Here is a 17,056-nt window from a genome sequence, read left to right as displayed (position 1 = left end):
CTTCCTCCCTGCGTGGGTGTCTATAACATTGGACCCAGGGGTCCTTAATATGGTAGCTCAGGGTTACACCCTTCAGTTACTTTCTACCCCGCTTTCCCGTCCCTCTTCAGGGACCCCTCTAATCCTTGAAAATTAACTCTCCGAAGCTCTTTCCTCCTGCTGTCCCATACTTCAATCTAGGCTGACATACCATGTTCCACACTGGAGTGTAACAGGGCCACTGAGCTGGGCTCTGATGTAACCCGCCAGTCGGTGTGTGTTACATGTCCCCCTTTGTGTTAAATGTGTAAAGGATATTAATTGGTTACATCCCCCAGTTACTGAGCCTGGTTCTTTAGCTCAAGTTGAAAAGACTCATTCTTTTTAGCTCCAGAGGTTCCCATTTCAATCGTTAGTGTTGATCAGAATGGTGGTCATCACGAGCTGCTGTGAATACACACTGTGTGTGTGTGTGTGTGTGTGTGTGTGTGTGTGTTCATGTGCCATTAAGGAAGAAAACACACACTCTGTAGATGTCTAACTTTTTTTCTCCCCCTCTCTCCCCCATTTTTCTCTTTTAGGCTTTTTAATGTGTTTGTTCTGTGGCTGGAAGAAGAGAGCTTTCAGAAAGGAGATGCATACATTCCGTCTTTACCGAAGCAATATGATGTGTACAGACTTGCTAAGATCATGCAAAATCAGCAGGTGAAACAGAGACTTCATATCACTGACAGAGCAGGACTGGGTTGATTTATGATCCAAAATTCAGTTCACTGGTTAAGAGCCACTTAATTAACTTCTTAAATTGTGGTGCACTCTATGCCCTGCTAGTCTGCAGCACGGTCCATTCTGCAAGCTGAGGCTCTCCAGCACGAGTGGGCTTTTTCTTGGACTCCTGTGTGCTGACCCAAACAGCCTCCCTCCGTATGTGGGCCAGAGCTCAGGCCCAGAGTTCTTGCATGCTACAACAAGAACATAGCTCTTATTCTGCACCTACTTATGCTTTTTCAAATGGCTCTGAGGACAGTCCAGAACTGGATTTTAGACAGCAAATAAAACACTTGCGCCTCAGACCTGCTCTCACTGAAATATTACGTATTATTTCCTGATCAAGCAAAAATGAGCCGGGGGGTGCTTACATTATTCTGTACACTGTGCATGTGAAACCTTGCATGCCCCTATTAGTTGAGGGCTCTTTGATCAGGCAAACCCTTGAAAGTTACTCCTTGTGGCTGGAGTTGGGTTTTCCCCCCACTTATTTTGGGTACGGATAAACTCTGGGAAATACAGCCCTTTTTTTACCCGATTTCAATAACTTATGCCCTTGATACTTAAGGAGCTGCAGCTTCCTCTCCATTTCTTGCAAGCAGTTGTTTCTTTGAGTTCTGCTTGCCCTACTGTCTTGGGGTTCAGTTTGAACTGGGCTTGGAATGGAGCCCTTTAGGCTCAGGGAACTCATTTATAGAAGTTCCTCCCAGAGGATTAGTTAGATTCCTTCCATTATGGTCATGAATGCCTGTCAGTGCTCTGTGTGCCTAGATGGGTTTATCTCTAGCAGCTGCTTTTCTTCAACTTTTTTCTTTTGGGCCTGGTTTCTGCTCAGTAATTGTACAGTCTCCCTGGTACTGTACGTGGAGATGGGTGCACCGTATATTGTACGTTGTCAGCTGTGCAAAGTGCCCTATAATAATTTGAGCTTTCTCTCATGCCATAGGATTTGTGGATGGAATATGTCAATATTGAACGCATACAGCATGAATTTCAGGAAGCTCTAAATCTTTGGCTCCAAGTCAAACTTGAATCCCATGCAACCCCTAGCACTTCGTCAGTGCAGACAGATTTCACTAACCCTTTGTCAGGTAAGCCACAAACACAACATTGTTCAAGCTATTGCAGAAGCAACGAGTGTACGTTTAGGACTGTTGTGAAAAAAGCTCATTTTAGCAGTAGGCTGCTTTGGGAACACAGTGGTGTTTATTATAACTAGTGGGTTAATGCAGTTCATATATCCTTTATTGAAGAACTTTTGGCTTGCAATAGGATTACGTTTTTGCAATGCAGTTAATGGCCAAGATTTTCAGAAATTAGGGGACTACTAAATCCTCATTTAGGCACCTAAATAAGTAGCCTGTGTGACGGGTTGGATCACAGAACCCCCCTTGGGGCTGCCACCCGATGTGCCAAGACTACTTCTACCCTTGCCTTCCCTGCCAGCTCGGGGCCCCAGCACCCTGTCTTGCTGAGCCAGTCACTCCTGTCTGCTCCAACAAAGACCCAGGGTCTGAATTACTTGCCCCAAAGCTGCAGGTTTACCTGAAAGCAGCTAACAGAAGTGTTCCTGTCTTTAACACTCAGATGCCCAACTCCCAATGGGGTCTAAACCCAAATAAATCCATTTTACCCCGTATAAAGCTTATACAGGGTAAACTCATATGTATTGGGACAAGGAGGGAAGACACTGAAACTGGAGGTTGGGGGCGGGAGGGATGGGAAACTGGGAGCTGGGGTGTGGGCAAAGCTGATGCCTGAAGATGGATTTTTTTTAAACAACCTAGGAATTACACACACAAAACTATGGTAAAAGAAAATATTAAGGTTGCAAAATCAAACTTAAATGCTAGGAGATATCAGAATTAAGGCTGTCTGTACAACCTTAACTTGGCCAATTGTGTATATGCATTATGATACAGTCCTAATTACATGATCATATGCTGTTTACTACCCACAGGACCCCTGCCTCATTCAGTGCACATGATGGACCTGCTCTGGGAACGAATCAGGGTTGTGTAGTAAAGGCGGCTGTTGTCTCTAGGACCCCCTACCTTTTTTGTTGCAGAAGTTGGAAGGTGTATAGTGAATGAATCAGGGGATTGTAGGAAGAGATGGAATGATTTTCACAGTTCCAGGGTTGACTGCACCTCTTCCTCCTCCGTGGTCTGTTCAAGGGCACCACATTTAGGTCTCAGGCCTCTAGCCATCACTTCTCTATTGGTGGCGACTTGCAATCCTCTCCCTCCAGACCTGGGATTTAGGTTTGCAGTCCCCTTGCAATTCACTGGGCTTATCTCAGCAGGTCTGACCTTAGTCCAGTGCCTGCCATCCTGCTCTCTCCTAGGGGCTATGACTGTGTTACCAGGGGCTGGCCAGCTTTCATAAACCACAGTATGTATAGAACAAAAGCATTATAGAGAAAACATGTCACAAAACAATAAATGGTCTACATACATGCTAGGCTTACCAAGTATCAACCCATCATCTGCATGGAGAGCCTGTTAAGTGCCCTACATTCTTCAGCAGGGTTTTGCCCTCTTGGTTACAGTCTCGTGTCCATTTGAGTATCAAAAGAAGGTTCCTGAGTCAATTCAGGCTTCCCCTTATGCCAAAAGTTCTTTCTGCTGGGCCTCTTGAAGCAGTTTATAGAATTCCCCCGGGGGTGAGACTTCTCTGGAGCAGTTGTTTACCTTTTGTAACTGTTACCCACTTCTCCCCCCCCACTGAACTTTAGTTCCTGGAGAAAGCTCTGTACCTTCCTCCATGGAGCTAGAATACGCTCTCTAGCTCACGCAGATATATATCACGTTTATAGATACAATAGTCTGAGTATCCCATTTGCCTATGGTGTCTGGCACATAGAATTGTAGGACTGGAAGGGACCTCAAGAGACTATCTAGTCCAGTTCCCTGCATTCGAGGCAAGACTAAGTATTATCTTCTAGACCATCCCTGACAGGTGTTTGTCTAACCTGCTCTTAAAAATCTCCAATAACAGAGATTCCACAACCTCCCTGGGCAATTTATTAACCATCCTGATGGGAAGCTTTTCCTAATGTCCAACCTAAACCACATTTTCTGCAATTTAAGCCCATTGCTTCTTGTCCTTTCCTCAGAGGTTAAGGAGAACAATATTTCTCCCTCCTCCTTGCCACAGCCCTGTATGTACTTGAAAACTGTTATCATGTCCCCTCTCAGTCTTCTCTCCTCCAGACTAAACAAACCCAATTTTTTCAGTCTTCCCTCCTAGGTCATGTTTTCTAGACCTTTAATCATTTTTGTTTCTCTTTTCTGGACTTTCTCCAATTTGTCCACATCTTTCCTGAAATATGTCACTCAGAACTGGACACAATATTCTAGGTGAGGCCTAATCAGCATGGAGTAGAACGGAAGAATTACTTCTTGTGTCTTGCTTATAACACTCCTCCTAATACATCCCAGAATGATTTTTTATTTGTTTTTTGCAATAGTGCTACACTGTTGTCTCATATTTAGCTTGTGCTTCACTATGACCCCCAGATCCCTTTTTCCAGTACTCCTTCCTAGGCAGTCATTTCCCATTTTGTATGTGTGCAACTGATTGTTCCTTCCTAAGTGGAGTACTTTGCATTTGTCCTTATTGAATTTCATCTTATTTACTTCAGACCATTTCTCCAGTTTGTCCAGATCATTTTGAATTTTAATCCTATCCTCCAAAGCACTTGCAACCCCTCCCAGCTTAGTATCGTCTGCAGACTTTATAAGTGTACTCTCTATACCGTTATCTAAATCATTGATGAAGATATTGAACAGAACCAGATGGAGAAATGACACCTGCAGGACCCCACTCAATAGGCTCTTCTAGCTTGACTGTGAACCACTGACAACTACTCTCTGGGAAAGGTTTTCCAACCAGTTATGCACCCACTTTATAGGAGCTCCATCTAGGTTGTATTTCCCTAGTTTGTTTATGAGAAGGTCACGCGAGACAGTATCAAAAGCCTTACTAAAGTCAAGATATACTACATCTACCGCTTCCTCCCATCCACAAGGATTGTTACCCAATCAAAGAAAGCTATTAGGTTGGTTTGACATGATTTGTTCTTGAAAATCCATTCTGACTGTTACTTATCACCTTATTATCTTCTAGGTGTTCGCAGTTTGCTTAATTATTTGCTTCATTATCTTTCCGGGTACTGAAGTTAAGCTGACTGGTCTGTAATTCCCCAGTGTTCTGTAAATCTATGGTTCTATGTGCCAGACACGATAGTATACTAGTCTTTGAGGTGTCCCTGCTCCAAAGTAGGTCTTGCATCTATCACAATGGGCTCATGGTAAAGGTGGCTGAATACCTTCCCTGGATAGCTGGATTCTATCCCTGCCTCTGCCAAGAGCTCCTGTATGATGCTAGTCAGGTCACTTAAATCAGACTTCTTGAAGGTAGCCAATAAATGTGTGTCTTAGTTTTCTGGGTGTCTTACTTGAGACCTTGCGGTCTGATTTGCACAACTGCTGCGCAATCTGAGCTGAACCTGAAGCCAAAGGGAGCTGTGCTCTAAAAGTGTCAAGTGCTATATATTACTAAGTACTCTGAAAAATCAGATCACGGGTATCTCAAATTGGGCATCCAAAATCAGTGGACACTTTTGATCTTAATCTACCCCAGTTCCCTATTGGTAAAATGGGGATAAAAAATACCCCCTCATCTCAGAGTTGTGATAATAAAGACTTTAATGTTTGTCAAGCACTCCTATACTGTAGTGATGAGCACCATAGAAAAGCCCTTAAGGAAACTAATCTGTTTTCAGAGCAGGGTTTGAATAGTGTGCAGTAAAAAAGGACTGAAGCCCCACACTGAGCAATGAGGAGGAAAAGAATATTTAATTGAGCATTATCCATTTTGTGCAATGAATGAGGCAGAGGTCTTGGGGAGAAAATAGTATGTGATCATATAATTAAAGACTATGTCATAATGCATACACATAATGCACACAAGGAGGCTGAGTTATTAGTTATTAGAAAAAGTGAGAGTTAGAGAGGTTAAAGCAAGTAAAATACATTAACAGGTGAGTCCAAGTTTGTAAGTCCAAAATGATAGGAGAGATGTAGTAATCTGCTAGTTTTGCAAAAGTCTTTTCAGGGTCACCCAGGGTAAATCTCTGTCAACTTGTACAGTATTCCATCCTGCTAGAATCCAGAACAGTTCAGAGATTCAGGATCATTCCTCTGGATCCATTCTTATAGCTGTTTTCCCCAGAAAACAATCTGGCTGGTGTCTCCATCACAGCATGGGCTTTTCCTTGTTGACTAAATGCAGACTGGGTCTGTGGATTTCCCATTGCTGAACACAATGACTCATACTTTGAAGTTAGCATGCTTCTTCATTTACAGTTCCAAGGCTCCAATCCTGTTTGGTGGGCAATCCAGTTAGAGATATACACAATGCATTTAGTTACAGCAGTCCAAACAATCTTTCATTAGTTTTCATGAAATTTACACACCAACCATCTCCTCATCTTGGCATTAATACATAATTTTGATCTAAGGTTAACTAAGTATAAGGATATACATAATGTAAGACAATAGCAACCAACAGGTAAATTTGGTGTAAATGTAATTACCAGGGTATATGCCATGTAACTGTAATATGATAACTTTCCCCTTAGTTCTATTCTAACAAGTGAATTGGCCTATGCCTACTAGCCCACTTAACTTTTTTTTGCTATTCACACACAAGTGAGTTGGCCTACAGCTTTGATTTGAGCTGGTCTGTCAGCGTCACAACCAGTAATAATCAAATTTGTATGGTCAGATTATATCCTACATGTTTTTCTTTGAGTGACAAGAATTGCCCCTCCTTTCCTTTCTAGCCAAGGAGAGAATACTGAGTAATTTGAAGAAGTATGATGCACCCAAACCCCCTCTTCCCCTTCAACCAGTGAAACCTCCTGTGCCTGTTATTTCGTCTGCCAGTCTAGTAAGTCAGAAAGAAGCAACACAGCTTGTGCGCATGGACCTTAACAACTTGCAGCAACATGCCAAGTAAGATCTTTAGCTATGTTTTTTCTGCTCTGCTGGTATGTTCAGATGACTTCTGAAGCAGCCTTCTTGTCTGTATTGTTAACATGATTAGAAATAACAGAATTTGATTCACTATCACTGACCTATTTTGTGTTTTTCTTGTAGATTGCGTCTTTATTTAATTGATGATTTAACAAATTTAGGACCAGAACTAACTACTAGGATTTATTCTGTTCCCTGGAAAAGAATGGAACATTCACCTCATTCTAATTAAGACATAACCTATTCCTACTCTAGATTGTTATAGTCAGTAATAATTAGTTAACTAATCCTTTTACACAAGTCATCTTACTGTGGCCGTTTCTTGCAATAGAGCCGGCAAGAGGAAAATCTGGCCTCAAATGATGGTAACTTCATATATTGTTTTTATTCAGACTATTCTGTCACCATTCTCATAGCAAAATGCAGCTGAAGAACTTACAGTTTTAAAAAAACTAATAAATGAATCGTTTAAAAAAGTTACCCTTTTTAGCCATTAAGAAACAATCTTGACTTGATCACATTTGTAATGTGCAAGCAGAATAAATAAATATACTTATTGCATTAATAGAGCGAGTTTCACAAAGCTGAAAACAATTGAGCCAAATCAGCTGAGAGGAATACTTTAATCAGAAAAATGTGAATGGTAATTGGGAAATCATGTAAGAACACTTTACTAGATGACCAAAAAGCCACAATCTTACAACTGAGGAAGGAGGCCATATTGGGTTAAAAAAAAAAACCAGGAAAAAAGTGGAATAAAGGGGAAATGAAGGCAAATATTTAATTTAAAAAAAAAGAGAGAGAGAGAAGAAATGGGAGGTTGATAGTAATGAATATAAAGTTAGTAGTTGTAGACAATTGATATGGGAAGCAAAAAACTACAAAGAGAACTATGACAAAGGACCACAAAAAGAATTCTCTGGCTAGCAGAGTTAAGTTTAATAGGAAGGAATTTTTTAAATTTATTAAGAACAAAGAATCCTGGCAATGGTATTGGTCCATTAATAGATGGAAATAGTAGAATTATCAATAATAATGAAGAAAAGGCAAACATGTTCACTAAATATTTCTATTCTGTATTTGGGGGAAAAACAGATGCAGTCTGATCATACGGTGATAACACTTGTTCATTCCACTAGTATCCCTGGAGGATGTTAAACAGAAGCTACTGAAGTTAGACATTTTAAAATCAGCAGGTCCAGATAATTTGCATTCAATAATTTTAAGGGAACTGGCTGGACCTTTATGTTGATTTTCAATAAGTCTTAGAGCAGCAAGGAAGTTCCAGAAGGCTGGAAGAAAGCTGTTGTGACCATTTTTAAAAAAGGATAAACACAATGGCTAGGGTAATTATAGTCCTGTCAGTCTGACATTGATCCCGGGCAGGATAATGGAGCAGCTGATATGGGACTTTATTAATCAAGAACAAAATTGCTAATCAAAAAGGGTTTATGGAAAATAGATCTTGTCTAACTTGATTTTTTTTTTTTTGTGGATGAGATTACAAGTTTAGTTGATTAGGACAACTGTGTTGATGTAATATACTTCGACTTCTCTAAGGCATTTGACTTAGTACTGCACGACATTTTGATTTAAAAAAATTAGAATGATATAAAATTACAAGGCACACATTAAGTGGGTTAAAAACTGTCTGATAGGTCTCAAAATGTAATTCTAAATGGGGAATCATCCTCAAGCAGATGTGTTTCTGGTGGGGTCCCCCAGGGATTGGTTCTTGGCCCTACGCTATTTAACATTTTTATCAATGACCTGGAAGAAAATATAAAATCATCACTGATAGTTTGCAGAGGGCACAGAAATTGTGGAATTGGTAAATAATGAAGAAGACAGGTCACTGATACAGAGCTATCTGGGTCACTTGGTTAAGTGGGCACAGACAAACAATCATAGAACGTCAAGGGACCTCGAGAAGTCATCTAGTCCAGTCCCCTGCACTCAAGGCAGGACTAAGTATTATCTAGAACATCCCTGACAGGTGTTTGTCTAACCTGCTCTTAAAAATCCCCAATGACGGGGATTCCACAACCTCCCTAGGCAATTAATTCCAGTGTTTAACCACCCTGACAGCTAGGAAGTTTTTCCTAATGTCCAACCTAAACCGCCCGTGCTGCAATTTAAGCTCATTGCTTCTTGTCCCATCCTCAGAGCCTAAGAAGAACAATTTTTCTCCCTCCTTTTTGTAACAACCTTTTATGTACTTGAAAACTGTTATCATGTCCCCTCTCAGTCTTTTCTTTTCCAGACTAAACAAACCCAATTTTTTCAATCTTCCCTCCTAGGACATGCTTTAATCTTTTTCGTTGCTCTTCTCTGGACTTTCTCCAATTTGTCCACATCTTTCCTGAAATGTGGTGCCCAGAACTGGACACAATACTCCAGTTAAGGCCTAATCCATATGTGCTCTAGTATGGCTAAATGTAAATGTGTACATTTGGGAACAAAGAATGTAGGCCATATTTGCAGGAAAGTGTGACTCTATCCTGGAAAGCAGTGACTCTGGAAAAAATTTGAGTGTCGTGGTAGATAATTAGCTGAACATGAACTCCAGGGGTGACAGTGTGGCCAATAGAGCTAATGCAATCCTGAGATGCATAAAGAGGGGAATCTCGAATAGGAGTAACGGGGTTATTTTACCTTTGTTTTTGGCACTGGTGTGATGGTTGACGGAATATGGTGTCCTGTTTTGGAGCCTATAATTCAAGAAGGATGTTGATAAATTGGAGGGGATTCAGAGAAGAGCTATGAGAATGATTAAAGGATTAGAAAACATGCCATAGTGGTAGACTCAAAGAGATCAATCTATTTAACTTAACAAAGAAAAAATTAAAGGTGATTTGATTAGTCTACAAGTATCTACATAGGGAATAAATATTTAATAATGGGCTCTTCAATCTAGCAGAAAAAGGTATAATGTTTTCCCAATGGCTGGAAGTTGGAGCTAGACAAATTCAGACTGGAAATTAAATTTTTAAGTGAGAGTAAATAACCATTGGAACAATTTACCAAGGCCGTGGTGGATTCTCCCTCACTGACCATTTTTAAATCAAGATTGGATGTTTTTCAAAAAGATCTGCCTTAGGAATTATTTGGGGGAAGTTCTATGGCCTGGGTTATGCAGTAAATCCGGCTAGATGATCACAATGGTCCCTTCTGTCATTGGAGTCTCTAAATCCTTTCAAAGAGTTGGCATGATCATTGAGAAGAGATGTATCAAACTGCTTGAGATACAGAACAAATCCTGAATTTTTTTTTTATTTTTTTTTTTAGCAGTAACTCTCAATGGGCTTTGGTGTGTTAACTGAACCATCCAGCCTTTCTATTTAAAGGCTATTTATATCTAGTTACAATATGTGGCCTAATTAATTTCTGGCTTGATTGTCCCAGACTCTTTTTTGGTGCTATCTTTGGGTCGTTTCTGATCCTCCTGGTGAAGTTACTTCCCCATTGTTATGAATTGCTGCTTGTGAAATGTACATCTGTTTTATTAATTCTGTTTTTCATTTAGTAAACTTCTATACTGCCTGAAGTTTGGATTATTTACTATCTAGAACTATAGTTAACGACCTGTTTCCTTGTAAAACCCGTAATTCTGCAGTCATGGTAATTCTTGCTATTAAAGTTTCCAATGCCCAGCTCTGTGCTAAAGGTTTTGCTAACTTCTTGTCTATATTTCGCAGAACTGCAGCTCGCCGAGAGACCCAGCAGGTCGCTCTTGACAGTGAAATATTGGACACCATGCCCAGACTCTATATCAACAGGGAAGAACAGATTACCCTTGAGCTGAAGTGTCCGGGTACTTCAAATAAAAGCTGTCAGGGAGCAGCTCTTGTGACAGTCCAGGTTAGAAATCTAATTTCACATCCTCTAGGTCAGCGGTCCCCAAACCTTTGAGGGTTGCGCCCCCCAGAGCCAGTGGGGCCGCAGCTTGGGGCAGAGGGACGAAGACAGGGGCAAGGGGGCTGAGTCTAGGGCCGGGAGTGGGGCCGAGGCTGGGGGCGGATCTGGGGCCGAGGCTGGGGGGGGGGGGGGGGGGGGAGCCACAACTGGTCTGCGGTCTGCACCTGCAGTGAGGTGCGTCTCCGCTTCCGGCCTTGCCCCCAGCCTTGGCCTTGGGCTGGGAATGGAGCCGCAGCCAACAGCAAGGCTGGCAGCTGATGTGGGGCCATCAGTGGAGCCGTGCCAAGGCTGGGGATGGTGCCAAGCGCGGAGCCGGGGATGTGGCTGGGGACGGGACCAGTGCAGAGCTGGAGGCGGGGAGGTCCCCGCCATGCCTCTCCGGACATTCCTCCGCACCCCCTTACTGGGGGACTCCCCACGCTTTGAGGACCTCTGCTCTAGCTCCATGCTTTTGGATCATTGAATTTGTATACTGAAACCACCAAGTTGAGAGTTCTTGTACTTGGGGTAGTGCAGATGTGCACTGTTGTACAGTTGCTACATTTCACTCTAGAGGTGGTTGCATTTCCTCAACTAAAGAAGTGGTCCCTATGTAAAGTTTATATTTAAACTTGTTAAATTATTTTGGTGAAAGACACTAGGCAAATATGTTTGTTGATGGGAATAACGGAACCAAAATGGGATGTTTATAGAAGACCTCACTGCTTGTGTAGACTGAGTTTTTTAGTCTATTCTAATTGTTTAGGTCAGTGGTTCTCAAACTTTCGTACTGGTGACCCCTTTCACACAGCAAGCCTCTGAGTACCATCCCCCCTTATAAATTAACACTTTTTTACTATTTAACACTATTATAAATGCTGGAGGTGAAGCGGAGTTTGGGGTGGAGGCTGACAGCTCGTGACCCCCCTCCCATGTAATAACCTTGTGACCCCCTGAGGATTCCCGACCTCCAGTTTGAGAACCCCTGGTTTAGGTTTTATCCATTTGGTTATATATATTTAAAAATACTAAATAGAGGAGCATAAATTTTGTTACTACGCGATCGTTAACTATGAAAATGACCAAGATGTGTGTGCTTATGCAGTACATTCCACAGAATCAAGACATGCTCTAGGCCCAAAAATCAGGAAATCATCTCTCTTCAGGACCTTGCTGATGGGTTCCAGTTTCTTTTTATGTTTGTTGTGAGGGGAAGGAGAATTTTAGAAAAACTTGTCTTGTAAAGGTTCTTAAATGGTAGTTAACTGGCTCTATCTCCCTTAGTTTGAAGGGAAGCATAAAAATGAAGCAATAAGCCAGCAGCTTCACGCTCTGCGTAAAGAAGTAAAACTGCTACAAGCCGAAGCCACAAAGCCGCCTTTTCTGACCATTGTGGAAGCAGCTGTACATGTGGAAAACTTTATAACGTAAGTAACACAGTTACTGCTATATACAGTAGTGTTTTACAATAAGAATTTGACTTTCTATACAGCCAAGTGAAAAGGCAAAATCTATTCTCATGCTTTTGTAATGCCCACTGGTATGAGTCATGGGCAGGATTTGAACTCTCAGACATACTGATTCATAACACAGATCTCTACCACATGAACAGAAGGTGTAACTCTGTCTTTTGACAACAGTAGTAGGCTCTTCTTATCCAGCCTATCTTATCTCATAGTGTTTTGCATGTTACACTTTCATTTATTATACTCTGCACTAGTTTAACCATTGCTTTCTAACTCATTTGCAAAAGCAAATGACAGCACTTCCTTTGTGCAATGACTTGATATACTAAATATCAGGCCACAGCAAAATTTTACAGCATTTAGATCCTCCATGAACTAAAAATAGGTGTCTATAATGTCAGTGTTTTTGGACTTTCCTCAATGCACTCAAAAGTGCTTTGATAGAGCTATGATTCAGAGCTATCACACCAGCTTTCCAAAATGTTTGTGGGCATAATGTAATGGAAGAGGGCTTTGTAATTCAATCTGCTGATGACTGAATTAACATGAGGTCCACTTCCTCTCGAAGGCCTTGGTGCAGCGGATATCCCACACAGTGTAGTTCTATGCTGTAAAGTTTCTGTAAGAATGTGGTTGCAAGTTTGCATCTCACTGATTCCTTATAAAATATACAAATGTACATAACACTTTATAAATAAGCTTTTCCTAACTTCCAGCCCTGCACATTTACTTTGGGATCCTTCTTCCAGATTGTCATTGGTAATGCATTCTGCAGGCAAAATTAATACTTTAGTTTACACCTGTGTAACTCCATTGTCTTGTTAAATTGCCTGCTGTGATACCTGTGCAGTGCCACTGACTTCAGAGCGTTTGCCAAGGTGTAACTGATTGGAACTCAGTAAACAATTCCGTTGATGGTGCACAAAAATAGATTCCTAGATTCCCAGGCCAGAAGGGACCATTGTATTCATCTTGTCTGACCTTCTCTATAACACATGCCATAGAACTTTCCCAAAATAATTCCTAGAGCAGATCCTTTAGAAAAAGATCCAGTCTTGATTTAAAAATGGCCAGTGATGGAGAATCCACCATGACCATGGCTAAATTTGTTTCAGGAGTTAATCACTCTCGCTGTTTAAAAATTGACACCTTATTTCCAGTCTGAACTTGTCTAGCTTCAACTTCCAGCTTTTGGCTTGTATTATAAAATCATAGAACTGGAAGGGACCTCGAGAGGTCATTTAGTCCAGTCCCCTGCACTCGTGGCAGGACTAAGTATTATCTAGACCATTTCTGACAGGTGTTTGTCTAACCTGCTCTTAAAAATCTCCAATGATAGAGATTCCACAACCTCCCTAGGCAATTTATTACAGTGCTTAACCACCCTGACAGTTAGGAAGTTTTTCCTAATGTCCAACTGGACCCTCCCTTTCTGCAATTTAAGCCCATTGCTTCTTGTCCTATCCTCAGAGGTTAAGAAAAACAATTTTTCTTCCTCCTCCTAACAACCTTTTACATACTTGAAAACTGTTATCATGTCCCCTCTGTCTTCTCTTTTTCAGACTAAACATACCCAATTTTTTCAATCTGCCCTCATAGGTCATGCTTTTCAGACCTTTAATCATTTTTGTTGCTCTTCTCTGGACTCTCTCCAATTTGTCCACATCTTGCCTGAAATGTGATGCCTAGAACTGGACGTAATACTCCAGTTGAGGCCTAATCAGCGCTGAGTAGAGCGGAAGAATTATTTCTTGTGTCTTGCTTACAACACTTCTGCTAATACATCCCAGAATTATGTTTGCTTTTTTTGCAACAGCGTTGCACTGTTGACTCATATTTAGCTTGTGGTCCACTATGACCCCCATATCCCTTTCCGCAGTACTCCTAGGCAGTCATTTCCCATTTTGTATATGTATATTATATTATATATTTGTATTATACTTTTCTCTGCTAGATTGAAGAGCCTATTGTATAATGTATTCCCCATATAAGTACTTATAGACTGTGATGAAATCACCCTTACACTTCTCTTTGTTAAGCTAAATAGATTGAGCTCCTTGCATCTATCACTTTAAGGCATATTTTCTAATCCTTTAATCATTCTTGAGGCTCTTCTCTGACCCCTGTTCAATTTACCAACATCCTTCTTGAATTGTGGACACCAGAACTGGATGTAGTATTCCAGCAGTAGCCACACCCGTGTTTAATATAGAGGTACAGTAATATCACCTCTCTATACTTTATGCTGGTTCTTAAAGGCTAACGGGTGAAATGCAGTAAAATCTTTTGAAAATAAAGTGACTTTATCTGACTCTGATTACAAAGGTCAAGATCTAAGGTGCTACTTTTACATATGGGAGCCATTTTTCAAGGCAGAACCACTCTTAAAAAATCTCACCAAACCAAAAAGTCCTCCTCATAGATAGCAGCCATAGTAATGTGGTTTTTGTTATGGGTGATAATTTGTATGCAGACTAGTAGTTTTATATGCCTTCTTCTGCAGAGCCTTAATAAATATCTACAAGAGGCAGCCTACGTCTAGAATTCAGAAAGTTGGAATCAGCTTGTTCTTTGCAGTAATAGATTTTGTGTGTGATGAAACTCAACGCCATCCACCCACAAGGCAGTTCTTTACCTCCTGCATCGAGATCCTCGGCCAAGTAAGTTTATTTTGTATACGCTCTAATTCTGCATGTTTCACAATTTTTTAATCCCATCTGCCTGCTAATATCTAAGGTCTAAAATAAATCCACAGATGTATGGGAATTCATAGCTAAGTACGCCCCTCATTCTCCTACCACCACATTGTATAATACCTCAGTAGTGTCACACACAAGCAGCATGAAGATTGTTGTTCTGAGATGCCTGTTATAGCTACTGCAGGCTCAGTGTGAGAAGAAAACAATTGAGTTTAGTAGTTAAGAAGTCTGGATCTTCAGTTTGCCCTTTGAATCCCAGGTAGCTGCACTGCTTACAAGGGCATTTTAGCATTTTGGTTCATTGATTGACTGTTTTGTTGCTTCCATGGACCTGGCCAATCACCCATACCTTTGTCACCTTCAGATTAAACTATTGCAGTATGCTTGATGTAGAACAGGGATCTCAAACTCAAATGACCATGAGGACCACATGAGGACTAGTACATTGGCCCAAGGGCCGCATCACTGACACCCCCCCCCCGCCTCCCCCCGCCCCGCCCCCTCCACCCCTTCCATAAGGCCCCACCTCTGCCCCGCCTCTTCCCACCCCTTCCCCGCCTCCGTTCCAACCCCTTCCCCAAATCCCCACCTCTGCCCCGCCTCTTCTCCGCCTCCTCCCTGATGTCGAACACTAGTCAGAAGATACTGCTGGTGCAAAACATAATTCCTACTGCTTGATAGTGTTAACTATAGGGAGCATATTACACCAGTGCGCCAGAAAAGCCATTAGCAATTCATGGTGTTTATGCTGATTTATTAAACCCCGTATAGTTTGGGTTCTAGGTACTGCTTTCCCTATGCGCCACTGCAGCATTTGAGATCAGCTGAAGAGTTCTTGTTTACTGTCCCTACATTTCGCATGTATAGTGACAGGAGGAAGGGCTCTTGAATCAGGAATTAATTTCCTCTCATTGGCCCATCTGAGCCAGAATTTCTGACTTCTAGGACCGTGGTGTAAGACTTTCCTGGACACTTGGGCTTTTTCTATAGGCAGTGGTGGAATATATTTATTTTACAAATGGATTTTGGAGGAGGGCGTTTCTGTTACGCTTGTTTATTTGTATTACCGGGAGCCCAGATCATGGACCAGGATCCTACTGGCTCGGTCCTGGAGAAACACAGAACAAAAAAGACAGTCCCAGCCTCAAAGAGCTCAGTTCAGTTTATGTTGCGTTTTAAGAGTACTTTTTATGTGCTCCCAGAGACAGACCTGATGGGATGCATTTAAAAAGATACGCATTGGATTATCTGTTTTTGAGAGAATCCTAATCCAACTGAATTCTCCACCCCCAGAAAAGCCTGCTGTAAAGAATGGAACTACATTCTCCAGGAATTGTTTAATGACACTGACTCTCTTTTAAGGTATTTATCAGCGGGACCAAATCTGAATGCAAATTAGTCCTCCAAACCATCCTACAGAATCGAAGACTCTGTAATCTGCTGTCTCCCTACTTCACTCCAGTTGCCTCACCTGATGAATTTGTAAATTTGTATGAAAAAGTTGTGGCGTTTCTGAGTGATGACAACAGTGATGTTGTTTTCACGTTGCTGACGAAGGTAACATGCTCTGAATGCTCATAATATAGTGTTATACGGGTTGCATCTCAGGACTGTTTTCCAAAAGAATGTGAATTAAGACTAACAGAGAAATAAATAAAATCTGATTTTTTTTTTTTTAAAGCAGCAGTGATGAATTACTCGTTAGGAGTATATTGCTAGTACAGCACAGCTCTTATTGTGGCTAAGTTGAAGCGGGGCTGGAGGTGAACACTATATAAGGGACTATAAAGATATCATTTCCCATCATGGGCAGCAGCAGTACACGCTTTCCAGTGCTTCCCTTTCGGCAAGCTTTACTTCTGAGCTGGGGTCAAAGGAAGGTTTGGTCTCCTTGGCTCATTCCGTCCTTGGTGCCTCTGAAGAGGCAACCATGAGGGAGCCAATCAATCCCATTGTGACAGCAGTGTTGGAGACAGACACATGTCCACTGGGAACCTGACTGAATGTCCTAACACACTTCACGGAGGCAACCAAGCAACCATTGGGTAATGATTACATTCAGTCACTATTGACCTAGATTGGATTTGAACAGATAACCTAGAGCAGGGGTTGGCAACCTCTGGCACGCGACTCGCCATGGTAAGCACCCTGGCGGGCCGGGCCAGTTTATTTACCTGCTGACGCGGCAGGTTCGGCCGATCGC

At 41.7% G+C, this 17,056-nt stretch overlaps 1 protein-coding gene across 2 annotated transcripts in view; it reads left to right on the top strand.

Annotated features, from left to right (window-relative positions):
* EPG5 (ectopic P-granules autophagy protein 5 homolog) overlaps positions 1-17,056 on the top strand; it is an 85,665-nt gene that overhangs the window by 43,029 nt on the left and 25,580 nt on the right. For both annotated transcript variants that reach the window (XM_026649300.2, XM_026649301.1), the window contains exons 24-30: positions 561-684; positions 1,694-1,838; positions 6,599-6,770; positions 10,490-10,652; positions 11,973-12,115; positions 14,658-14,814; positions 16,216-16,410. In XM_026649300.2, the coding sequence (XP_026505085.1) occupies positions 561-684; positions 1,694-1,838; positions 6,599-6,770; positions 10,490-10,652; positions 11,973-12,115; positions 14,658-14,814; positions 16,216-16,410 (1,099 nt within the window). The remainder of the gene's footprint in view (positions 1-560; positions 685-1,693; positions 1,839-6,598; positions 6,771-10,489; positions 10,653-11,972; positions 12,116-14,657; positions 14,815-16,215; positions 16,411-17,056) is intronic.

Source organism: Terrapene carolina, unplaced genomic scaffold (genome assembly GCF_002925995.2).
Source record: "Terrapene carolina triunguis isolate 2854851 unplaced genomic scaffold, T_m_triunguis-2.0 Scaffold69, whole genome shotgun sequence".
In the NCBI taxonomy this organism is placed as follows: Eukaryota; Metazoa; Chordata; order Testudines; family Emydidae; genus Terrapene; species Terrapene triunguis.
Note: the sequence above shows the minus strand (reverse complement) of the source record. Positions and strands in the feature narration are given on the sequence as shown.